The following is a 26986-nucleotide window of genomic DNA, read 5'->3' as shown; positions in this document are numbered from 1 at the left end:
ACCACATGGCGGTAATTCTAGTTTTATTATCTAGTTTATTGTTTTTGTGTCTGCTTTTTTCTCTAAATCAATGTAAGAGGACAGCTAGTCTCTTATAATTACACATCAATTCACTTTTAATTTGGTTCAGGCAGCAACCTTTAAAACATTTCTGACTCGCACGTTGGCTTCATTTGAAACAGAGAATCAATACTTAAATGTGCATAATGGTAACATTTTAGTAACATGACTTCGAAAGAATGTTTAAAGGTTCAGTGTGTAGAATTTAGTGGTGAATTTGGATGTTGCAGCTGAATACCCCTCAACTTACCCTCCCCTTCCAAAAATGTGGTAACCTTCAATTTTTATGAAAACTCAAAAGGTGTTTAGTTTGTCCAGTCTGTACAACTGTAAAAAAAAACAAACATGTCAGCCTCCGTAGAGAAGACCCCCTCCCGATGTAAATATAACGTTTTTAAATATAAAGGGGCAATTCTAGGGTAAAGAAACAACATTTGTACAATTTAGATGCAACACACTAGTCAGAACATTGCAGAATCAATTTCTGCCAGTAGATCCCTTTCACCTAGAATCTTACACACTGGACCTTTAAGTTGTCAATGACAGGCCAAATGAAGCATATGGAACAAACATCAAACAACGTTGCGAATAATCCTGGATATCTCACGTGAAGAGCAGTACATACTGCACTAAGTGCATTTAACATAATGATGAAACAGAATACAGCCAATCTCTCACTCTCTTGGGGTCGACAGAGAAACGTTTAGCTGCTGCTTCTCCCGAGTTTTCCTCTGCATATGTTATGACAGAAAGTTTGAATTTCAAGGAGTACTTTTAATTTTTCTGCTGCACCGGCGCCATGGCGATCATCAGAAAGCAAGCACAATATGTGAAAAAGATGAAGAAGAAAAACGTGCAGTGTCAGTGGTCACGTCTTCTTCTTTGATTTTTAAAAAAATTAATTAGACCTGGCATTTATTTGGAACAGGCAGTTATTTGTCAAAATATACACCTGCACCCGGCGTTTAAAGGGGACCCTGCGGTTAATTGAAACCCGGCTATTATTTGGTAATTTACGGTATTCATCTATTGTCAGATCAGAAAACTAATGTATGGTAGCAGGGGAAGAAAAACCCACGAAAAAAGGTTCAGGGATTCTGTTACTTGTTCTCACAGTTGTTGATAGAACTTACGTCTTCACTATTTAAGTTCAGCTCTCACAAGAACCAATATGAGACTGTATACGAAAACGTACAACCATGAGTTTCAGTTGTATAGTGCTGATAAGTTGAATGTCTAATCCTTCAATTAATTTATTTCATCTTCATGTTAAAGTATTAGTTCATGAAGGTTCTCCATAGTGCTAACATCCTGCCAACATCCTGTTAAATACTGGGTCAGAAAAGATTTCAGTCCTTGAATGAATAACTAAGTGAATATAAAAAGCAGCAGGGAAGTGAGTCTTTACCTCGTAAAAACATCACTAACTGTAAAATACATAAATCTATGTTTGCCTTCAAAATCCATAAGCTCTCCATGGTTGGCAGTAACTGTACAGTTCATTACATGAGGAAATTAAATGGGTATAATGAACGTATGTTTTATTTTATTTTGTTTAATTCATCAGAATTGAACAGATGCCTCTGAGGAGTAAGTCAATGTGATTTTTAGTGCTTTGCTTGGAACCAGAGACCATTTATGTATGTAAAGATCGATGACATGACAACTTGGCAAAAGTGAAGCCAAAGTGATCTCAATCATCATCATCTTGTGGCCGGCTGCAGTGTAGTTCATACACCCCCCCCCCCCCATACATGTTAGTGGCTTGGACATGGACCAAAAGAGTGAAAGTACACAAAAAGATTCCTCAGTTATTTCCTGTCATTTTTGACTCCTGATTGGTCAAGCATGTGCATCGGTGGGACCTTTGTACAGTGGTTTGATACCTCATCTTTTTACAGTCTATGCCTGGAACAGTTCAATTTCACAGCACTTACTCTTAAATTGTAATGTTTAAGGGGTTTTGACGTGATTATCACTGTGTCTCTGTTTGGTTTCTGTTAAGTCCTGATATTTCTTCATTTGTCTCAGATGAAATTTTATCACTAGGAACCTGGGTGTGATTTTCTTCCTTTTGTGGACTTTTTAGTCATGCTAGCTCTCCGTTAGTCGGTTAGCTCCAACACTTTGGTCCAGACTGAATCCCAACTGTTGGATGGTTTGCTATAAAGTTCAGCTCATATCCATGACATTAATGACCCTGTGACCATGAGGTTCACATTTGTAATTTATACTGCACAGATTACCATGAAATTTTGCACAGATTACTGCAGTGCTTGCTTCAAAGAGCTGCCAGCATAGCTGTAGACTATTAGCCGTAAAAATGATCTGTTGAAGGTCTTCAGTTTCAGGAAGAAGACTGAAGGCTCCTCTCATTTTATCACTCGACTTCAGATTCCCAATGTTTTCCAGGATTTAAAGCAGTATCACCACCAACCTGTATTTCCAGGGAATACCACGATAGTAATAATTTAAGAGTGGTTCTATTTAAACTCTTTTTATGTAAAGGTTTTAAGTTGGATTGATCAACTTCCTCAAGAGCTATAGATCTGCTGCATCTTGAAAACAAAATGTCTTTACCTTTGCTATTTTGTTAGTTGAATGCAGGTTTTTACTGACTTGATTCTGTGATATTGAGAAGTTGAATACATTTTCTTTTCTAATGTGCCACACAGGTATTCAATGCTTGAAATACTGCATCTGCTTCACACCTTCCTCTCTATCCCACTGGAAATGAGCATTTACGGGTTGTTTTTAATCTGCCCGAGCCCTCTGACACTCGTTGTTGGTCCCCTACAGTTCAAATGGAACGTGAGAGAAGAAAACAGACACTATTCATCATCATAAGCTCAATCATTACTCATGTTGATCTTTGACTTTCAGAGCCAGAGAATAATATTCTGAAGCTGGTCCGATAAAGACGATTTGCAAGAGAAAGTACTTGCACAGACTTAAGCCCCCCCCCCCCCCCAAAAAAAATAGCTCAAAGTGCAGCTATTTTTTTTGCACCTGAAAATAATTTATCATGTCTGGTTTCCACTCTTTTAGAGGCCATACTGCATGTGCAACAAGAAAATCCATTCAACTGTTATTGAATATATCTTTATACTTTTGGCAGTACTTGATGTGGTTCACTATAGAAACAGGGTTTGTGCTGAGATCTTTACAATATTATTTTCATTTCAATATTAAAATAGTGGACTGATCAAAAAAAGAACTAAATGAGATTGGAAACTTTGGCAAAACATGAGAGAGACCTGCAGGGACATTTGCTATATATCCCTTCCACGATTAATGAGTTGCACTTGCGCTGGTTTTCTGATATGAATTCCAGCTCACCCCATGCTGACATTTAGAAGCCAAGAGGAAGCATACGTTCTGCTGCTCTTTCGAATTGTTCTGCTGGAATCATATGTCCAGTTTCTCTCTCTCGCTGTTTATTTGTTTTCTTTTCCTTCTGCTGTTTTCACTGGGTAAACTTTCACATCTGCATGTCATCTTGATCTGAACATCCTGACTTGAACTTGATTGTTAGCTCAATCCAAAGAGAAAAAAACAAAATTTAAAATAAGTGCAAAAAAAAAGTTCCTCTTGGGAACCTGAGGATATATAAATCTAGAACAAACATGCTGTCTTTTTGCATAGCCCAAGAAAGAGAACATGATTTTACGTCTGTAGCCACTTACATGAGAATTATCCACTCTGCAGCATATGTCCTCACTGTGTCTTATAAACAGATCTGATGTATTTCCCAGATATTTTAGGGTGTTTTGCTCACAGCAGGTTTGGATTAGTGGGATACTGGCCTTGATTGCTCTTGTTCATAAATCATAACTTATAAAGAGAGCTCTCAACTTCTCCTTGGTATTTTAAACTTAGTTAATTAGTAACTTTTTGATAATGCCATGTTGTCTGCTGCACATTGTAGTCTACATTTATATCCAGACAGAATAAAATGCCCCTACTCCTGTTAAATACTCCGTTTTATAGCTTTATAGCATCACCATATGACTTCATCCTCTTGTTTCTCCCTTCAGGATGCTTGGCCAGTGAGAAATGAATTCAATCTTTGGCGATGGGCAGGGCCAGACCGATGTGGCTAAACTCCAAACACATACTAACCACAGGCAGCAGGGCTTCACTTCTTTTCTGAGCCAAGGTTAAAGGCACAACTTGACGTTTTGAAATTCAGCAGATCATCTGTCTCTGCCAGCAGCTTGTCACATTTTGGGAAAAAAACTTGCCATTTTGTTTCCCTAACCTGACTCACGAGCATCATTAGGACTCCCTGTTGAAACCAGGAGGCACAGCCAGCCAGAAACTCTGAGGGAGTAAGACATTTTGCAACAAATGACACATGAATACATTATATCATATGCAATACCTTTTCTTTACAGATGTACTTCAGTTAATATTCATAAAATCTGAGAAAATGAATTACAGATTCATTCATTCATTTGCAAAACTGTAACGTTTCTGGCCGTCTACCACTATTCCATTCCTGGCCATGTTAGTGGCAAGTAAACTTGCAATAAGTTCAGGTCAAACAGAGGATCCAAAACAGCCAGACCACCCATAATATTCAAGAGTAAAATTATGAGCAGCCAAAGCAGCCAGCTCGTATCCTGCTCTTTCAGTGTGCTGTCTACTATGTGACTGTCATCACAGTTTCATGATTGGTGCCATATTTGTATTCGCTTGGGTTTGTCTTTGTGATCAAAATTACAGTGTGAAGTATAAATGTCAGACCACGTAAAGAAGCCCCCCCAATTTTTGGGTACTTACCATATCCCCCTCTCATAGCTAAACACATGGTTCTATTTAATCCCTCTCTTCGTTCTGGGACCTTAAAAACCTCTTGATTGGAGTAAATGGAATATGAAACCTCAGATTTAGGGCTGATGGTGTGCCTTTGGATAACAAACTCAAATGAAACATTAAATTATTTCTCATACAGCTGCACTGGAGCAGTGTTCATCTGGCTGTACTACAGGACTTCCATGCTGTGTTTCAACACAGAAATATTCACTGTCGCAAACAGTTTTTGCTCATGTGAATATCACCAATGTTATATCTATGTTAAAATTACATTCTACCAATAGATTGAGTAGATAAGTAAACTGTAATACAAGTGCCGCAAATGTATATAAAGAAATACCCTGCATTGCCTTAAACTACTTTCCACAGAACTAAATACACAAACATGGAGCGAAGATGACAAGAAGATAACAGAAGTGTTTTCAGAGGAGAAAAACTGAAAGATCAACCCGGTCAGACTTATTATTTATTACTTTTTAACTTTTTAGGTCATGAAGTCGGCTATACTTGTCAATAGAGCTTAAATATAGATTTATTTATTTTTTTAAACATTATGATTGCATGATTCAAATATTATTGCGGACATCTTCAGTTAACATAGCCATAGCCTGAAATCTAACTTCAAATTCCCTGCTTGTCAGAAGACTATTATTATCACCTATTACCTATTAATTATTTAAGGACAAAGGGTGTGTGTAATTTCTTTGCATTTTAATCTCAACTCTGATTTGTGTACAGTGGAACTTTGAGAACTGTTCAGGTTATACTGCCATCAAATCCTAATAAATTATTTTATTATGAGATAAAGTTCCATTAAAGGGAGTGAAAATCAGACATATTTAGGGAACTGATATTGAGTGATTGCCTTTGGTGTAAATCCAAATAAAGATCCAGAATAAGTGAATTTAAAAGGGGACTGTTGGGCCTTGGTGGAGATATGCACTCTCCTGAGTGCCATTCTAGTTTCACTCTATCCCACTTGCATTCCCTCCAAGTTTCCTCAAACCTTAAGAAATGTTTTGCCAATTTTAATTGGAATAATAAACATCCAAGACTTCGCCTCACTTTAATATAACTCCCATATGACGGAGGGGACCTAATGTGCTGAACCCTATATGGTGCTATTTGTCAGCTCAATTAAGAGCTGCCCCACTGTGGTTTTCTCCGCATCCACAATTGCCCTGGGTGAAACTGAGCCATTGCCCACAAATGGACTTGATTTAAATGTGTAGATCTACTCTGATCCATGTACAAACTCAGAAAAAAATGACTTTCAGCCTATTTGTTCGAAATACTCTGTTGATATGGCACGAGGTGCAGAATGCTTGAGGCAAAATTCCCCCTACATCCCGATTTCCCCCTATTTGGGTTAATACAGACCTCAGACCTGGGAAGAATTACTTAGGATTTAAGCAATGGTCACAAAAAGCATTAGTAGGATAATGGATCTTTATAGTAGATACTAAGTAGTAAACATAATATCCCACTGTCCCATTTCTTTAAGTATTTATGGTTGGGGAACTTTCAAAGCTAAAAGCAAAACAGTTCATTAAACTGTACAACAGCACTAGAACAATTGGCAACACAGCACCAACTTGGTAGATGCGAAATCTCTTTTTATCTCACTCTATTAATTCTACAATCACACTCAAATAGTGTGTTTGGTACTTTTTTATATACGATTTTTTTATTTAAGTTGGCGATAGAATTATAATTGATATAATTATTGTCCAGGTTGATGCTGAGATGTGGTTGCAAACTAATGTCCCGGGTAGACATCTGTTCAACTTTTATCAATATCGAAACAATTAGCACTATGGATTTTTGGGAAAATTTGGGAACTTTTCTTAGCTATAATTTAAAAGCTGAGATCATAAACATTATTTCACATCTAAAGAGCATTGTGCCATTGTTGTACTTAAAGTGCTAGACTATGTAAAACCCCAGTTAACAGCTCTTTCTTTGTCTGACAAATGTCAGATTTAACATGAAAGGGAACAAGTCCTTTCAATCCCATTGCAAACAGGTTTTAAGCGATTGTGTTCTGTGTCTGGTGTCTCTACTTACTTCGGCCTAATCTCATGAGCATCATGGATGAAGTCTAAAATGTCTGCATTGTATAACCTGCTATCAATGCTTTGTATTCAGAGCCCTGACAACCAATGGTGGGGTTCAGAAAGTGGTCATTGCTCCTCTTAAATGCTCTGAGATTTACTAAATAATAAGCTCTGGCCAGAGGAATGTCCTCAGTGACCCTGTTCTACACAGACATGCCACGAACACACACTCACACTGAAGTCAAGGGTTTATCTCTTAAGAACTACAAAAATACTCCCTGAAGTCAACTGTTTTCTGTTCTTATCACTTTGTACTTGGATTGTTTTCCTTCAAAAAGCTATTATAAATCAGATATTAAATATATTTACCTGTTAACATAACAGTTTTTAATTAACAATGAAAACAGCAATGAAAGGTGGAGCCGATCTTGCCATTTGTTTCCTTTCTTTGTCCCATTTATCCTCATACATGTTTCCCCTCTAGCAAGGTCAAAGGTGACTGTTACAGTGACATGTGATTGAACCATCTTTGTTAGGCTAGGTATCACACTATGCCTCAAGATAAATGTTTGCTGATCATTGTATCAACAAGAGCTACCCTGTAGTTTCCACATAACTAAGAGAACAAGTAAGAAGAACTTAGAATAACTAAGTATTATAATAGTAAAACAAATTACAATTTGCCGCAATTTGCCATAGTATTTCTTGGTTGGGAGCATAAACTAAAAAATCGTCAAAACATCATGGCTCCTCAAAAGTGAATTCAAATCATATTGATCACCCCTCGGTGGCTTGATACAGTATAGCAGATAGGACATGGACGAAGACTACTACACAGACTCTGGCTCCAAACAATGTCAAAAGCACAGGATGGTGGCACTTGAATCCTAGTATTTAAGCTTGAGCAACAGGAAGAAGCAGAGATGTGTCGTCAATCTTTATTTACAGTCTTTGGTTGGGACCAGTTGCTGAGGGATCAACAGAGACCCCAACCAGTAACACAAATAGGTTTTTCCATGTTTAGACAGAGCCATAGGACACCCTTCTGTTTATGCTGTCTCAGTTGGCTGTCAGAAGCAATATTACCATGCAAATATTGTTAGTGATATCAAACTACTCATTTAGAGTATTTAAGGGTATATCCAAAAAATGTTGAGCTTTTCCTTTAAGTTGCTGTTTTTGGTAGATATACCTTTAGCTTTACTGTTAAACAATGCAAACCACTAAATACTGTTGTGTTGAGAATTGTTTTTGACTTGTTGATAATGTTTGGTGGCTAACAAAGCTCAAGCAGGCATGCGGTTTAATTCAGCCACACCAAGCTGAATCATTAGAATAGTTTTGAATGAACAAAGGTCAGCTGTGGACCTCTCATCACTATTGTTTGCAGACCGATCCAATTCCTGCTGCAGTCAGCAGACCTCCTCACAGATGCACATTAATGAGGGTGCATTCAAAATTACATTGGCTGTGCACAAAGAACGTCTTTGAGAGGGGATATCTTTAAAATGCTCTGTGGTGTGCAGTGCCTCTGACTCAGCAAAAATCAACAATCTGCTGCTGATCAGACAGAAGACGCCACATCGGAAATTTGTCACCAGGCTCTTCACTCTAATTGCCTCCAGAAACTCTTAGCTGGCTCATAATGGCTTTACTAATTAGGTTTAAGGCTTTCCTTGCTAGGGGAACTATATTAAGGGAGCAAAGGAATTTGTGTTATTTCTTTTAATTGTATGTTGCACTGCTGGCTGAGTGAAGCTAGTGGAGCTTGTGGTTCAATATCAAGTCTTCACAGTAGTGGTGAATGAAACAGAACTTAACTGTTTGCAGATTTAATCCAAACTTCAAGTGAGTAAAGTCTTACAAACAGTAGAGGCAGTTAGTGGTTTTGTGTTTTGCTTCAGGATAAAAGGTCATTCTGATCTGTAGTAGTTGTGTCTGGTTATAATGTACTCACCAAAGTAAGAGCTTGGAAAACTGCTGCATCTTTGCAATAGAATTTGATTGGGCCAAAAAAAAATCAGTAGGATTAAAACTAGCCACCAATTTAGACAGATTATCTGAACCACTTTGGAGGCAAAACTCAAATGTCTGTGGAAAAATCCTTTACGACACAATATCACTTTGTTCATATATAATTACAGTAAGTGTGGAAGGGTTGACCAGGATGTTAGTGTGTAGATGAACATAGATTCTTACAAAGGTCAGTTTGGTCAGAATTTTCTCTTTTAAATACTTATTTAGTGATTTGGTGAAATTCTAAATCGAGTAGAGTGCTATTGTTATATACACATATAACATGCCTATTGTTAACAGTTATCTTTCAAAGGACCAGTGGCTACAATCCAACCTGTGATTTGCAGTCATGTGACAGTCTGCAAAATTATAGAGTTACACATATAACACTTAGCATCACTCTAATGGAAATGTGTTTATATAAACTGCACTAGTTTAAAGACCTAATTATGTTGGTTAATAACTCTAACAGTAGTTAGTTCAAAGAGAACATGGGCCTCCTTGTGTATTAGATACATTTTTCCGACTCCAAAACGTCACTTGAGAGAAGCTGTTAGGACCAAACAATCTTGTAGATAAGGATTCTGGCCCAATTAAAACCATCAAACCTGCAACTAGATATGACCACAATCCCAAGCAAGAAGCAACGAGGGGAACAAATAAATATTTCCATTGGCTCTACTCCATCTTTTCCTCTATCTGCTCTAATGTAGGTCAGACCATTCCGTCTTTTTTGACGTATAAAACGTCTGAGACAAGACCTCCCATGCTAGACTCTGACCCTTTTCTCAAAGTCCTCAGACATGCATAAGTCATCATGTCAAAGTTACACAATTCAGATTTTCCACCTTCTCACACACAGCTGCATTCTTGGACTGGTCATACACCCAGACAAGGAAAAAGAGTGCACATCACCCAGCGGAAAATATCTGTAGTTGCACGTCTGAAATGTTAACCATGATACAATTGCACGGCAGGGTTTCGAGGCTACAGTAAAATGCTACAAGGCGTGCTGGCCACCCATCTCTCATACAGTATGCACATGCACCCACATAAGTTTTATAGTCCACCCTCCATCTGCTTCCTCCACAGGGTCATTTTGTTTACACTTGAATCGATGGTCCATCAGGCTGACAGCTGTTTAACAGTTATAAAACTAAGTTTCTCAAATTTCATCTTTGAGAAAAATGTGACTCTGGAAGCATGGTGATGTAGTGACCACTGACTTTGCTTGTTGGTGAACTACTATAGCTGGTGAGCTAACCACTTATACAATAGCACTGTCCTAAGCCATTCAATGCAATATAAAGTTATTGAAGAGGGAAAATAAAGATTTCCCAGATAACAAGCTTGCCAAGAGTAATTTTGGAAGGTTGTTAATGCATTAGTTTAGCGTGGTTGCCAACAGAATAGTAGACACAGTTGATTTAAAAATTATATTTACCTCTGCCAAAAAGGTTAAGTTTTCATCTGCATTTTTTTGTTTTTCTGTTAGTCAGCTAGATTGCACAAAAAATACTCCTATCGATTCCAATGAAACTTGATGGAAGGATCTGGTGGTCAGGAAACTACGCATTACATTTTAGTGCAGATCCAGATCAGGGGGGCGTTTCCAGGAACATTCTTCACCGTCTTTACCATTGGGAGATAGGGTGTTTTACAACATTTTTGTGTTGTGATTTTGTTACTCCTCTGAGAATCATTCATGGAGTTTGATGGAAGAAAAATGAGACATGAGCTCTGATATTTAAAGGGATAGTTCACCGAAAAATCTCATCATCTACTCCCCACTATGTCGATGGAGGGGTAGGGGAAGTGTTTGAGTCCACAGAACACTTCTGGAGTCTCAGGGGTAAATTGCGTTGCAGCCGAATTCAATACAATCAAAGTCATTTGTTTCCTCTTCTTCAGACATAATAACACAGAAAAAACACAACAAGCCTCCATTCTACTAGTGTGGTGTCATCCAAGTGTCCGTGAGCCAAGTGTCCGTGAGCCCTGACATTCATATCTGACTCGAAACAGTTTCATTTACACCATGTTTTTTGCCTCAATGTCCTGGGATATCCTCCTCCACAGTGCGTTCACGTACCCTTGGGCACACCATCAAATGGCTACGTCCGCAAGCATCGCCACTTCCGATAGTGGACATTTAGGCTTAAAACAGTGTTAATGACCTCATTTGGAATTGAATTTGAATGTCAGCAGTATTTTCTGTTGTTTTATTACATCTAAAACAGTGTTTACCCCTGAGACTCGGAAAATGTTTTGTGGACTTCATCCACCGCATAGTGGTGAGTAGATAATGCGTGAATGTTTTTCTGTGAACTATCCCTTTAAGTGTGTGCAATTTGGTGCAGATCCAAATAATGCAGATCAAGTGAATTTAAATGTGCTTTCATAAAGGGACTGTTGGACCTTGACAGAGGTTTGTGCTCTCTGAGTGCCCTTCTAGTTGTACCATGGAATTCTGAAGAAGAGGTTTAATATAAGCTATAAGCTACGTACAGTGACATCTCCAATTCTAGGCCCCTCTGAGTCTCTGTTCCCTCAAAGGTCAGGCCTTTATATAAAGATCTTTACAGAGATTTATATCCGTCTATGGTCAGAATGGCTTGCTTGAATTTGCATTTCATTGTACAAAAATGTGCAGGATTTTACCTTGACCTTGTACTGATCATAGCAGCTTCATTGGAATTAATTGAATTGGGCTTTAGGCGCCAGGCCCAAATACCGGCATGAAATCACAGGACTGAAAAAACACAGTATCAGTTATAACTTTTCATTAATGGCTTTATTTTTGGAATAAATATTCTGAAGTCAAAGACAATTACAAATACCTGTGTAAAAAAGATTTTAAAGTATTTACATAATTTTTTGCACAGAGCTGAATAAATGTATACATAGTATACAGTACAGCCTATGTAGGTCATTGGTTTCTTTTGCTGTACAAAGTGCAAAAGCCGATAAAAATAAAATAAAAATAGTAATCCAGCTAACACAGGATCTGTCCCGCAGCTGGATATTGGACTGGACAATGTGACCCTTTAAGAAACAAAACAAGAATATAATAGGTTACAGGATTTCATCGAGTGTGCAGAGAGAACATCTTGGCTCAGACTGTGGGGCCATGAACAAGGAGAACCAGTGAAACACATTCTGCACAGTATCACTGAGGGCTTGCCAGTTTTTCTTCCCCTCTTCATCGTTTCACTGATAATAAATTATCTGTGGTAACTGTGCCAGACAGGCATGACTTAACAGGCTTCACAACTGGCTGAACACTATGAACTGAGGAGACAATTGTTGTGGTCTGATGAAGGAAGCAATCAACATGATGAACACAGAGGGCGGGAATTGAACACAATACATGTGGGTATGTGCATACACATGAGTGTGTTGAAGTGTGAGACATCAGGATAAGCCCATATCTGAAATGAGCTGTGCAAGTTTGGGTGTAGCCTGATGAAATCACTGAGTTAGCAGTCACCGGCTGACTGGGAGCGAACCATCAGTCATTGTTTCCTGCCTTGTTTAGTTTTATCTGTCATGAAAGTCACTAGTGTGACCTCCAATTCTAGTTAAAACTATTTCCATGACTGTGCTGAGTGAGGTCTGCAGAAAAATCTGTCTACAAAGCTGGAGATGCCTTCCTGTATTTGTGATGAGAAATACTGGCTCCATTGTTAGTATTTGTTTCTGTGAAACTGTTGGAGTAAAGCATGGTTAACAATGACACACTGGTGTTTACTGTTGAAATATATCAATATTTTCCTGGATTAATGATGCAGCAACACATGAAACTAGTATACATCTGTAAAACTTTTTTTTAAAATGTGAAAGATGATCATTAAAGCACAAAATGTCCTCTGTAAAAGTGTTTTGCAGTGCACAGAAATGACATTTTAGTCAGTTCTTGGTACAAAGCTTTGTCAATCCTTGTATGTTTACGTTTTGAAAAATTATTGGTGTAATGTTTCTGGCCAACCAGCAGGCCGCACTGATCTATTTGAACGATCCAACAAAAATTTTGAAACCTGCACAGTTAGAATATTATGACATAGAAATTCATCTTGAAACATTATGTAAACTAAAGTGATTACTTGCACATGGGCATTCTAAATAGACTGTACAAGGGATTCAATTAAATATTATTTGACCTTGCATTTTTTTTTGCAATCAGATTTAGACATGTTAGACATGGATAATGTCTTTTTAAGTCGGAGCGATGACAGGGAAAAATATCTTCCAGCATTCGTCCTGCAACTTTCACTCTCTTTCCAATATTCTCATTGTCCTTCCAAGCAAGTTTCCGTCATCCTCTAACAGTCCCATGATGCAGGTGGAAAAATCTGCACCTGTCAGACATGGTGTGTATAATACTTGGATGTGGATTCATTTAATTACAAAATTTGAATGGTTTTAGTCACTAGCAAGGCCTTAGATTACAGAAGTCCAGCTCCTGTGGTTTGCGTAAGCCAGAGCAGTGGTTCCTTGGGAGCAGATGTCCAGCTTGGGTTTTGCAGTGCAATGGCCGTCTCTTGAAGCCCTTCCCACAGGTTCTGGAACAAGGTGACCACTGCCCAATATGCCACTCAGGACACGGGTCTCCACAAGCCCTAGTGGCTGCGGGTCTTTGTGAAGAATCACATTCCAATCCCGGCTTCCCATCTGTTCTCAGACACTGCACCATCCTTCTCTGAATACCACTGCCGCAGGTCACTGAGCATTCATCCCAGGCTGCTGATATCCATTTCCCAAGAATAGGATCTTCCTTGCTGTAAGTGTCCTTCAAAGTGTCTCCCCCCTTCTCATTGACCGTATCCTCAGCCAGGACACTGTTATGGGAGTTAATACGCCCCTCCTTCAGAGTCTTGTCCTCCTTGGTCTGACGTGCGAGGTAGAAGGAGTAACGGATTCGAGGAGGCGTCATCTGGCCTGCACATAGCACCTCCACAGTCAGGGCTTCTCCCAAGGGCTTCACAGCCTGCAGGGTCTCAGAGAGGCCAGCTGTGCCACTGTAGCGCAGCAGGCTGCTCTTTACCATGATGTCCCTCTCCCCAGCAGATACAACGTAGTTCCCATTAAGAAGGTAATGGCCCTTGCTGTTCTTCACTGCTAAGTAGTTGTCATCACTCATGATTCCCTTGTAGCCTCGCTGACGGATGTCTATGTTGGCCGCACCCACTGGCAACATTACCACAAAGTTGTAACCGTGCCTGCATGCCAAAACATATTACAGTCAATAAGAGCTTATAATAGAGGGATGAAGTTGATAATGCTATCATATTGATGTAAGGAGGAAGAAAGAATGACATAAACAGTATTCTCTAAAGGCTCTCTCATGACGTTGAGGATTTTACTCACGCAGGCTTTGTGAAAAGTCCCGACACCTTCTTGCAGCCCTTGTTATCACCTCCACAGATTCCACACTTATCAAACTTCTTGTTTGAGCCAATTTTTACATCACAGCCAGCCTTGATGCACTTTCCTTGGACACACACTCCTGTGGAGTCTGGGGAGCATGGAGTCCCATCGACAACCTGGAGTGAATAAAGACATTTTAACTTTCCACATGCACTTTAAAGTACAAACAGTAGAAAGTCAGAGGAAAACAAAACAGATGATCATACACAATATAGTCCACATTCTTTTATAAACACACTGCAGTTGTATGTCTCCGCCAGTGCAGTTTCAGTTACTTTTCCAGATTCATATAAGGTCACTGTGTCCTTCCACTGAAATGTAATTACTTTATGTCCAAGTGACAACTGATCAAAAGCTTAAAAAATTCCCTCAAGCAGTCTTGAGATATCACTTATAAGAGGCCATAAACATGTTTTTTGAGGCCATCGTGACCTTTGACTTGTATCAGCTGTAATGAAAATCCCTATGGGCAGTCCTGATACATCAGATTCAAAGGGACATGAGGTCACTATGACCTTGACCTTTGACCTCCAAGCACCAAAATGCATTCAGTTAATCTTTGAGTCCAAGTGACTCTATTAACAAAATTGAAGACATTCCCTGATCTAAAAATGGTATGTTCAAGAAAAACAAATCATACTTCATGAGGTGACCTTGCCCTTTGGCTACGAAAATCTAGTGATTTAATCCTTGACCTTTAAGTGAATATTTGTGCCAAATGTCAAAGGATTCCTTGAGGGTGTTGCGATGTCACCTTCACATGGCAAAAAAATATATTTGAGAGGTCACCGTGACCTTGACCTTTGACGACCATATTCTAATCAGTTCATCCTTGAGTCCAAGTGAATATTTGTACTAAATTTGAAGAAATTCCCTGAGGACATTCTTGAGATATAGTGTGCACAAGAATAGGTAGGATGGACGGACAACCCGAAAACATAATGCTTCTGGCCACTGGCTGTCGCCGGCGTGGATGCTTAAAAACACATTGTGAGTTTACTTTGGTTTACATCTTTGTCCCAGGTTATTGACGGTGCTAGATAATTTCTTATTCTACAGCTGTTCTTATTTCATAATCATAATCGTCTTTAACCATTGTTTGTCTGTTATTATTTCAATGCAGTCAGCTGGTAACAGTAATCGAATGATTACTGTCCTGTTTTCTTAGTAAGGCAAGCACATAGAGTAAACTTTGACATAATCCCTATAGACTATTTACAAGACAATCAATACACAGATACCAGAATGATATGATATACTGTACTCCATGTTCTTTGGAGAACCATATGTGACACGAGGCTGTCAACCAGATTAGCTTCACAGTACTGTAACCTTAGTTTTGGTTTAAAGTAATGACTCTGTGGTTAAAACATCCAGCTGCTCAGTGATTCAGAGCTACGTGTCCCCTGAGTGCTCTAATCTACTCCTCCTCGGCCTGTATGATGGAGTGAAGTGTGAAATCTGCCTCACTGCTGCTAAAGCTCACTCCACACCCTACTATCTGAAAGAGATAAACTCCTCTCCCTCATTCCTTCCTTCGCTCTTAGACCAGAGGCAGCTGGCCTACTCACGTTAGCATTATCCAACATGGACTCATATCTCAAGATCTAACCTTATTTTAGTCAAAACATTGTCTAATCACCAATCAAATTACCTTTGGAGCCAGAACGTAGAAGTAACCGGTGCCATTAGCCCTGCAGATGAGTTTACACCTGTCATCGGTGGACACTCCTGAGTACTTTGGTACCCACACCACAGAGGGAGCCACACGGTTGTTGTTGAAATTCCGGCCCCCGTTCTCACACTGCTCTTCACGATAAGTCTTACCTGCACAGAGAGGAAGGAGGGAGGGTACAGAAGGTGAGAGGTGCAAATGCTGCAGGGGAACAAACGTCATTGGACATACTTGTTTGCTTCGAGACTCGTACCTGTGTCAAGGCAGCGGTTCAGGTTGCAGGAGCGGTATTTGACCCGAACCCCTTGGCAGTATTTACCCCCATTTGACGGAACTGGGTTGCTACACTCCCTTTTAGACAGTTGGACACCGCCTCCACATGTGCGCGAGCAGGAACCAAATGTGCCCCACTTACCCCAGCGGCCATCCACCTGGGAATACACAAATATACAGTATAACGAACCTTTCCTATCAAACCCCAGTCTAGGTAAATGTTATCAAGAACTGAGTCCAGTGCGATTCTTACCTTCACAGTTTGGACCTGTTTGTCAGAGCAGACACCTTGGTTGCACAATTGTCCATTCCCACATTGGGTGCCATCTGCCCAGGGGAAGTGCCGAGTCATGCACACCAAGTGACCGTTAGACTTTCCTGTGCACCACAGACGACCACACTGTGGTTGCATGAAGGGACAGGGCTTGGAGCCTTCTCCGAATGCAAGCTCACACTGGCGGTCCAGTATGTAGGACACTCCTGGCAGCAAGTCAGGGAGGGCCAGGGGTTTCTGAGGCTGGTCAAGCAAACATTCCCCTAGAAGAGGCAGATTCAGAATAAGCAACATACTGAAGCTATATCAGCTGCCATCTCTGTTTTTTCTTTACCAGCTGCAAACACTTTTATTAAAGTTTAAAGTTCCATTGTTTCACCAAAACATGATCACAAAATCTTGAAAACAATGCATTCTATAATTATGCGTCAGTCTTTCCACAATCCTTTTCATGAAATGCGTATGTGTATGGGTGGGATTGTGGGTTAGGGGCAGCTATTGCCTTTGTGATCTGGGCTCTTTGAACTGAAAGTGCAGCTTGATGCTGTGCATGCAGTCAATGCCACATACCACACACAGATACATAAACATGAAACACGCAAGTTTTTCTCCACATACATCCACCCCTGCGCCATGCCATCCTCAAACTCTCCCCAAAAACCCCCAAGCTCCAGCTCTCATGTTTCATCTCACCCTTGTTGCATGACTTGTACTTGGACAAAGTTATATTATACAGTTCAACTTTTATGATGATCAAGATTCCAGGTGGAAACACATCCGTCATTTTCACAGGAGAAAAAACGCAGCTGTTTTTCAATTTGCATACTTCCATACTCTTCCATAAACTCGCTATTTTGAGTGCATACGTGCATTCACTTTGCCAAGAATGACAACATGCAATGCACTAAAAATACCCAGATGGTGCACTCAAAATTGGCAAAAGGTTGAGTGCATGTGAAAGGCTGCAAAAGTCTCATCTTCAATATTCACTTTTCTACCTATATAGCGAAAGGGAAAGCCCACCTACTTATTACTTGTGAAAATGGTGGCAGAGGAAGGAAGATAGATTGTATTTGGCGCCGATGGGGTAATATTTTCCATGTTGCATGAAAAAACTTTCATTTTTAAATGTATTGAGCAAAGCAGACAGTAGATACTTTGGTGAAAAGCCTGGTTAAATGTTGAGATTATCAATTGTGGCAAGTACACAACAGCCATGTTTGATTTGAGACTGGAACACTGGCACTGACACTGTTGAAATTAACAGACTATGCCAGTGAACTGTATACATGATGTACTACATGTAAGTTTACTAAATTAAATATCTGATTTGAGAATCAGCATGGGCCCACTTCCTTTGAGCTGTTTTTATGCCAAGTCATGTTGAGGTGAATTCACAACAGATAATAAGACAGAGAGTGAATGAGCTGCAAGTGGTTGCAAATTTTGTAGAAGAGGCACGCTGAATAAACTGAGCCTCTCCTCTTCCTTCCTAATCTCTCTCTAAAGAGCAATTATGGAAAACAATACCTTGTATTGTGTGTGTTTGTGTGAGGATGAATAAACAGGTTACAAATAATTCTGGGTGCAGCGCTGCATGAAAACTGCCTCAAACATGAGGCAACATGCTTTTTTTCTCCGCACAGCTTTTTGAAGTCTAGATATATGACAGACAGCCAGGACTAACAATCCACAACACCGTCAGATAGAAATCACTCCCTGTCAAGTAAAAAATGTTCCTTTGCGTCTTGCTCTGGACTAGTTAGCGTTCTTTTGTTCTCAGGCCATCTCTAAAATGGACACAGAGAGGAGCAGAGGAGTTTGTCTATTTGGAGTAAACCTGCATGGGAAACACTGGGCACATATACCTCGCTATCCAAACCACTGCGGTGACTCTCCCTAGAACAAGCCCTCTAATTTGGGACAGATGTGGGAGCATTTTTAAAATAAAATTCTAGCATTGCTTCAAGGCCAAGTCCTGTGGTCTGGCCTGCTTGGCAAACAGTCTGCATCCAAATGAATTTCTTTTTGGCTTCCGTGAGTCATTTCTATCAGCATGGCACTATGGGCTAGGCAGATGCCACATTTGAAGCACAGATGGATGCTGAAACTCAATCATGCCCACGCTTTTACCTTAGATGATTGTAGCTGAAATGTGTTAAAAGGGATAGTGCACCCAGAAATTAAAAAAATTCACTCATTATCTACTCACCACTATGCTGATGGAGGGGTGGGTGAAAGCCCACCCGTCCCCTTGAATTCAATCAACTTGGACCGAATGACACACATCAGTATCAGTTCTCTAAATATGTCCAAGATCCATGTTCCACCAGGTTTTGTGGTAATTGGACCAGTACTTTTTGCATAATCTTGCAAACAGACAGCAGTGAAAACATAACCTCCTTGGGGGAGGTAATGATAATAATGTTGCAATCAACATTTTTTTTTAAATGTGATCAGTGCATACAGCTGCATGTTTGTTAACCATTAAGGCCTGAAGATCTTTTAGTGCATGTCTGTTTTGAGTGTTTTCGTTTCACACCTCTTTAAATTCATTGTGGGGCTGTTAGCTCTCGCAGGGTACACGGGTGGTGTAAACTCACCATGCCCACTGTCCAGAAATTCCGTGATGATGGCAGCACTGCAGGGGGACCAGGGGCTGGTGCGGTTGATCTGAATAAGCGTGGGAGACATCATGTGGTTGTCCTGTAGTTTCCCAAACACGTCCTCGCAGGCCTTCACGTTGTCGTGTGGCATGTTGAACACATGTCCTGGAGAGGGGGAACAAGATGTCAGAACAAACTGATGCTTTTATCTGTGATTGTGCATATGCATTCAGACTATAGGAAACGCAGCAGCACTGATGTGTATTTCATGATGAATGGTGTTGGCAGAGCTCACCAAGCTCATGGGCAGTGGTGAAGGCAGAAGGCAGACCGTCATCTTCAATAACAGAGCAGCTCCTGTTGGGGTCACACATGGTGCCGACGTCCGCCATGCCGAGAGTGTCACAGGTGGAAGCTCCACACAGGTCCTGGATAACAAACAGAATTTGCATTAGTTCGTCTGAGCTGATAAGAGCTACAGAATATTTAAACTCTCTTAAACTACGGTATTAGTCTCATGTTTTGTAGCTTTGGCCTTTACCGTCAGTTAGGGCAATACTGTACTCTGGTTGTAACAAACATGGGACACATCATTAGTGATGTAACCTGGGGTCATTGGGTGTTTTGGATCTTTCATCAGACACACCAACCCAAGCAACCCCACCAGATAAATCGGATCCTTTAAATAGAATCTAGAAATATGGTGACATAAATCAAAGTCCAGTGGGACAAGTAACTTGATCTTTCAGGTAATCAGACAACAGTTTTGCTCGATTATTCCAACCAATTTATTTGGTGTTTGAAAAAAGTCTTCAAAATAAGCTTCAGAAAAGTCCATAGCACTTCCTCGCTTCACAAGCAAACTGCAGACAACTACAGCAGGTACTATGGTCAGTTTGGGTACTTATTTTACAGTTAGCGCTTTCCCTTACACATCTGGTTAATGTGGGAGTTTGAAAGGTGTCTGATGGTGAGACTCTTTATTTTGTGTGACTTATTTTTAGTCTTTTTGTCCCCTGACCTCAGTAATTAACTTGGTGAGGAAACCTTCTTTCAGTAATAATAAAAAAACAATTACAACCAAGTTGTAATAAACTCTACTTATCCTTTAAAGTCCCTTACATCATGGTATTCCAATCTGATGTATTACTCTACTCCTTAAATATTCATGACTGAAATTAAAAAAACAATCTAAAGTCCATCAGAAGAGAAACAACTAAACATTGCTTGAACAAATGATCTCCTGCCTCACCAGTACAGTAGAGATGTGTTTTGACCATTAGCAAACAACCCAACAACTCTCCTCTAATTATATTTTGAATGCATCTCATTTGTGCATCTCAAGTAATGTGACACATATGGAGGCTTGAGTCCTCCTGCAGCAGCCACAGGTTTGGTTCCGACTCATCCCTTTGCTGCATGTCTTCCCCACTCTCTCTCTCTCCATTTCACACTTATCCTGTCCTATAAATACAGGCAAAATGCCCAAAAGATCTTTATAAGAAAGAGTAATGTAAAATCACCTTTTTTCCAAACAAGACAAGGCCACTATTAACTAATAAAAAGGAACACATCCTTCATAGAAGCTGACTAATAAAATATATTTTCAGGACCTTTAAGTTATTCTGTTGACGTGACCTGCAGATTTGTCTTTTGAGACTGGGAAAAGGTTTGATAGTGTTATGCAAGGCTTCCCACCACCCAGTCTTTAAATGTTTTTAGTGGGCAACAGTGTTTAGAGTACACCTTCTCCCATGAGGTAATGCAACTGTCCCCAACCATAACATTTCCATGTTGGAGCAGAGTTTCCACATGACCTATTTCCCCACCACAGGGTTTTTAAAACCTAATCTTAGTGAGTATCCATTTGGAGCTGAACCTCCTAATCACAGGACAACTTTGGCACTAACCGCCACAGAGAACCGCCCATCTGCCTGCTCCCTAAGCAGCACTATCTCTCCATACCCCAAAACACAGGAAAACTAGCAGTGGTCAGCTATTACAGATAAAGCACAGTCCTGGTGTAGTGTCGCCCAGTCACTACAATTCTCTGCTACTCTGAACCTACACACGAAACACACAGATCCAAGTGACAACCTTGAGTGCTATGACAAATCACTCCTCTAATAAACTGCAAAACCACAATTGTTGGTCAGTGCAAATCTAATCCAGATGTGCTTGTATGCAGGGTTCATCTGAACGTTTGGGCCATTTATGAGCAAAGAATTATAAAAACAACACTTCAAGACAAATGAGGGAGAAGAAACGGCAATGTCAATGAGTTTGGTCGTTGTTTTGACCTATTTCCCACATCTGTCATCTATCTTTGTGTTTCTGCAATTTAAGAACAGTTGTTATCTCAACAAAGAAATATGTCCATTTTACTTTGTGTGCAGATTTACAAACTTTTAACTACTTTCCAGGCTGTTAAAGTTTGTGTTTTTAGATGCATTTTTAAAAAGTATCTTAGCTTCTTTTAGCACTTTCTAAACTAAAAGACTATGAGGAGTGGAATAATAGGTCTGAGTCAGCAGCTCTGCTGACAGGGTTTATAACATGCGGACATGCTATTGGGGTGTATATTTTCTTTCTTAACTCATCTACTATGAAAGCAAAAACAAACATGCTATGAGTTAAAGAGGTACCACCCCTTCTCTCAGGGGAAATACATCACTCAGATTTACAGTTGGATTTAATCTTTTGGAGGCTAGCTCTTGTACGTACAATGAACTTTGTGAAACAAGTTCACGTAAAGCATTCTTAACACAACAGTCATGCCAGCTGCAGAATTTAAAGACAACCACAAATGCCTCTGGACAACTCTGAGTTGGTCTTCATAAAACTATACAAATTAGACTTTGGGCTATTAAACAGCAGACACTGGACCTGCCTTAAATACTTATTAAAAACTATGGTAAACCAAAACAATGCCACAGATTGAACCGACCAAAGTCTGAGTCATCAAGTCATGAATCAATAGATTGGACTGTTTTTGAGTTTTTCGACTTGACCTGATTTGTCGATGGACATGTGTGCAGAAGAATATACTATAAGCACCTTCTATGTGAAGTTAAAGTGAAATGTCACTACTACGACATATTTACATGTTTGCTCGAGTTGCAACTTAACAGCAGCTTGGTTTGTTGGATGGTGATGAGGGAGATGTTTACGTTTCTTGTTCGCTTTACACTCTGAATGCTGTTCTTTGCACCTACACAGTCACAATATTTACCCAACTATGGCTATTCTGTTTTTCTTGCACTGTTCATGTAAGAAGTTCCATCAGAAGAAATTTGTACACTACAGGTTTATGGCCAATCCTGGTGAATGCAGGGTCTCCTAAATTGACTACAGACTCAAGCCACACTGGTCAAAAAACCCACTGACACCCACTAACATCTGGCTTTTGTCTGCAGTGGGAACAGATACAATCAGCATTCACTCCCAGGTCAAATGACTCTCAGGTTATCAGCTCCACACGCCAATTTCTTCTTTTTTTGGCAGTCTGAACTCCCAGGCATTTGTGCGTAAATAGCCATGAATGGTTTTTTTTCTTCGTATCATGCAAGATGCAACCCTGACGGTATGTCGAAGAGCTTGTCGATTTCCAGTACATTTGTGACATTGAACGTAACTAACCAGGGTAAAATAAAATAAAAAGGAGCCCATTGCGTTTTTGTTTATCCATGTTTAAAAACCTTTGTATACCTGATAATTTTGGTGTAAATTAGGTATAATCTCAATTCTGCATATGGCATGAATAATCCCACAACCTGGCAACACCCTAGGTCTGCTTTCTAAAGTGCAAAAGTAGCCTTGCAGCAGAAAGAATGAATGAGAGAGAGGAAGTGCATGACAGAATGAAAAATATGCTGTAAAAGATGCATCTGTGCAGGCTGACTGCAGCTGTGCAGAGCCGCCCCTCTGGAGCGGCTTGCTTCAGAGGTGGGGCGAGCAGGTGGGGGCATTAAACACAGAGGGATGTGACATAGCTGACATCAACATAGGAAACCCCCCCAATCACCCTTCTCCCTCCCTCCCTCCCTCCCTCTCTCTTCAGGGGCCTGTTTAATGAGGAGCAGGCAATGTGGTGGGAAGGACTGGAAAACCTACAGCTGGAGGAAGATTGAGAGAAACAAGACACTTCCTACAAGTGGATCTCAGAGGACACTGACAGACATCATATTTGGTAGTTACAGGTTTAACTAGTGCTTAATTGAGGTCTTATATGATCATGTGTCGTGTTATGTTAGTGACAATGGCCAAAGATCATTCCACGCCTTTCATTCTAGAGGCTGTGATTACATCTGCAGTTGAGCCTTTGGCTGCAGAGTGAACATCAGCTAAATATTCTGTTCCTCAGTTATTGAATCTGCATCTGCCGTGTCGATCTGTCCACTGAATTCCAATCTTTAATACCACGGTGAGATCTAACTGGCCCACTTCCATCAGGCAGACGTTTCATCCCAGTTCAGTGGGTTACACATTGGCCAACGCATGTGAGCAATTACTTCATCTCTGACCCTGTGGCCTCTGCCAGATATCTGGGCGTGCAGGGAGACTCTCCACTCCAAGGAGGTTTTCAAGTCTACACCCCGCCCCCCACCCCCATCTCTCTCTTTGCATGCATGGAGTCCACAAAGAGCAATCAAGACTGTTGCTGTTTTCAGCTCAAGTAACTTCCTCTGGGACTCAGCCTCAGTGTCAAAGCGGTGATGCTATTCACTGAGAGGTTGCTCCTTGAAGTGCAGAGCATGTTTTGAGAGCAAACCAATTAACTGACACAGCAGGAGTGATGGAGGGGAAGGTTGCCATGTCAAGTCTCCAGCATTAACCAGTTCCCCTTCTTATCAAAAGTAAACATGCAGGAGGAATGTTTGATCATTATCATAATCTCATGTTTTATTTCATGTGAGAAACGCATAATTCAGCATTTCTGTGCCTAATCTAACTTGATAGAATTGAATATTTGTTAATGCTGTTACTTCACAGTAACAATTTGAGTTGAAATGAAGAACTTTTACCTGTCTGGTGAAAAGTATCGCGGTGTCCCAGTAGTCTGGATGCTTGTCGCTGTTTTTGTTCAGCTTTTTTTGCCAAGTGCAAAAGTTACGCAGCGTCATGGCTGCGTTCCCGGACACCTTGGGTCCTTTGTCCTCCTCGGATATAACCACGATCTTCACAACTGTGATGCTGATGGAGTTGAGGATACTTGGGTGTTTGTAGAGCCTCGCTGCCACTGACATCAGTGTCAGGAGGTAGTGTTTGAGGTCATCTCCATGGAACTGCGCCATGGACTCGTCCGCCACTACGAGCGTCTCCACGTATCGGGGGACGGAGGCGAATCGTTTGGCTCTCCCCATCCTCCTCAGCATCGTTTCGGTCACATTGCTGTGCTCTATCAGTCGCTTGTATTTCTCCAGCGATTGCGCAGCCTGGAGACTTATGTCGCTGTCCACTGCGCACCTCGAGGTCGAATTGAGCTTCAGGGTGTTGCTGGCCCTGCGCCGAATGATGTGAGCGCCTTCTATGCTCCTGCTTTCGTTTTGCACCGGGCTGATAAAATATTCCCATCCCTGAAAGCCAAATGCACCCTGTAAACCCTGACAGAGGCTCAGAGCAGCGTACGAGTACCGATCATCGTTCACATACCCGGAGTAGAAACACCGGCTCAGGTCAGTTGTCACATCGGAGCTGGAGAGCCAGAATGCGTCTTGGTTAGAAATGGAAGGCGCAATGAAATCAGAGTCCTGATGCAAATCGATCACTAACTCCTGCTGGAAAGCTCGTATCTTTATGAGACATTTCCCACTGGGCACATGCACGTCGTTGTCAAAATCGCTCCTGTCATGGTTTTCCGATCTAACTGGGAAGCAGAGTTCACTTTCCACGCAGCGCACACGTTTTGGGAGTGAGAGCACAAAGTAGAGGAGAAACGTTGCTCTGATAAACATGACGATGCTTGCATTCAGTGAAGAATGCAATGAATGACGAGCGGAGAGAAAACAAAGGTGATGGTGAAGCTGTGAAACTCAGTGGAAGCGGTGACAGATGAGCACGCAGAGCATAATCCAGCGCGCAGGGACTCTACAGCAGTGCAGGTCGTACAAGTCCACTCAGAGCAAACTCCTCCTGGTCATGACCCAATCCCATCCTCCACCTGTGTGTGAGTGCTGAGTCGACCGCTGCCTTCTGAGGACTTAATGCATTTTCGTCATGTGTAAAAATATGGGAACTCAAGCTCTCTTTTTTTCTGAAGGGGGGCAGGCTTTGGATGCGTTCATTGGATGCATGCAGGCTGTTTCTGCGGCCACTATCACCATGTCCCAAGTTAACGCACTGTGATGATTTAGTTCATCTCACCCTTCCAGAGAGCTTCAGACTGCAGACTGCCTGACTCCACGAAATCTGCATAAACCCATCCAGACATGGGGGATAAATTACTGGGTTTGTTTTTATCTCACAGAAACTGCAACAGAAATGAGTCTTCTGTCCCCAATTTGAATATACAACCAACAATGATGCTATAATAACCTCCACATTTTAAACATCACACAGGGACAGCAGAGGACTGTTTACTTCATTACATGTATATCTGACATCCAGTTACTAATTACTGAGCAGATTAAGATTGAAGAAAAAATCGAATGTTATGCCCCCCCCCCATCAAGTTAAATTAGCTGTACTTGATAAACATTATTAAAATGACGTCACACTTTTCACTTTAATATTAATCTATAATACAAATCAATGTGATATATACTTAACTATTATTGAATGGAACCATTCTGCATAATGAGAACTTTTGATGATAAAAACTTCCTCCTCAGCTCAAAACTGTGTTTCAGTCTTTGTTACTTTGATTATACTGCCACCTCTTGGTATGAAGGAGTATCACGGCTTCTGAAAATTAAGAGGAAAAGTCCTGCTGCCCTCAGGAGGCTGCAGGGATTTCATCTAATGAATTGAAGGAGACACTTTTCATACAGTAGAGATAAACTGTGGACAACAACTACTGTAACAATTATTTCATTTATCGATAAAAGCACCTTGAGTGAATGAATGGTCAGATACAGACATGGCCCTTTGGTGTCTATTCTCAAAAAGATAAGACACAGTTGATATTAGGTGAAACATTCAGTTGCTGCTGAACCTCCCACTGGTTTGCACTAGTTTGCACTTCTTCTTTCTGGTGTGCAGACATTGACACAAAAAATCAATTTTAAGGGTCAGTATGTAATTTTTTGGGAGTAAGTATGATCCCAAGTTGTACTAAAGTCAATTTGGAGAACATATCTTCAAACTTGGAATTATTGGATTCTTTCCTGTGAGTTGAACTGAACAGAGTGGTGTGATGCTGATGTTTGTTTCTGGTGTTTTTAATGCAGAGCCATCTTTCTGAGTGGTTTTCATTGTGCTTCTAATTAAGATTCCTAAGATTCCTTTTTTATTGTCCCACAATCATGCACACACAGCACTACATGCAACATTGGGAAATATGACCTCTGCATTTAACCCATCTGTGTGAACACAGCAAACACGGAACAGTGGGCAGCCACTGCCTCCCCTGGACTGAGCTACTGCCTCCCCAATTCTGGTTGTGCTGATAATGTTCACATTTGATTTTGGCGAGATTCATCAATACAAAGTGCAAAATAACTATCACTCACAAAATGCTTAAGTGATGCATTTGACTGAGGTTTAAAGAACAAATATAAGCCCCAAACATTGGCTCATATATGCTGTAGTGGTTGGTATAACACAACAATATTGTATGGAG

At 40.6% G+C, this 26986-nt stretch overlaps 2 protein-coding genes across 4 annotated transcripts in view; one reads left to right on the top strand and one right to left on the bottom strand.

Moving 5' to 3' along the window:
• Positions 1-26986, top strand: part of stk36 (serine/threonine kinase 36 (fused homolog, Drosophila)) — a 70677-nt gene that overhangs the window by 34199 nt on the left and 9492 nt on the right. For 2 of the 3 annotated variants that reach the window (XM_069539879.1, XM_069539877.1), the window contains exon 2: positions 23267-23395. The exons of the other annotated variant lie outside the window; for it this stretch is intronic. The gene's annotated coding sequence lies outside the window, so the exon portion shown is untranslated. The remainder of the gene's footprint in view (positions 1-23266; positions 23396-26986) is intronic. 3 annotated transcript variants of the gene reach the window in all.
• On the bottom strand, positions 11724-26027 carry LOC109628721 (A disintegrin and metalloproteinase with thrombospondin motifs 15-like). Its single transcript, XM_020086028.2, has 8 exons — positions 24231-26027; positions 19502-19634; positions 19204-19371; positions 16580-16863; positions 16307-16484; positions 16033-16205; positions 14319-14494; positions 11724-14170 (listed from the first exon to the last, which is right to left on the bottom strand). The coding sequence occupies exons 1-8, from the start codon at positions 25158-25160 to the stop codon at positions 13381-13383; spliced, it is 2832 nt and encodes a 943-aa protein (XP_019941587.2). The 5' UTR covers positions 25161-26027; the 3' UTR covers positions 11724-13380.

Source organism: Paralichthys olivaceus, chromosome 15 (genome assembly GCF_024713975.1).
Source record: "Paralichthys olivaceus isolate ysfri-2021 chromosome 15, ASM2471397v2, whole genome shotgun sequence".
In the NCBI taxonomy this organism is placed as follows: domain Eukaryota; kingdom Metazoa; phylum Chordata; class Actinopteri; order Pleuronectiformes; family Paralichthyidae; genus Paralichthys; species Paralichthys olivaceus.
Note: the sequence above shows the minus strand (reverse complement) of the source record. Positions and strands in the feature narration are given on the sequence as shown.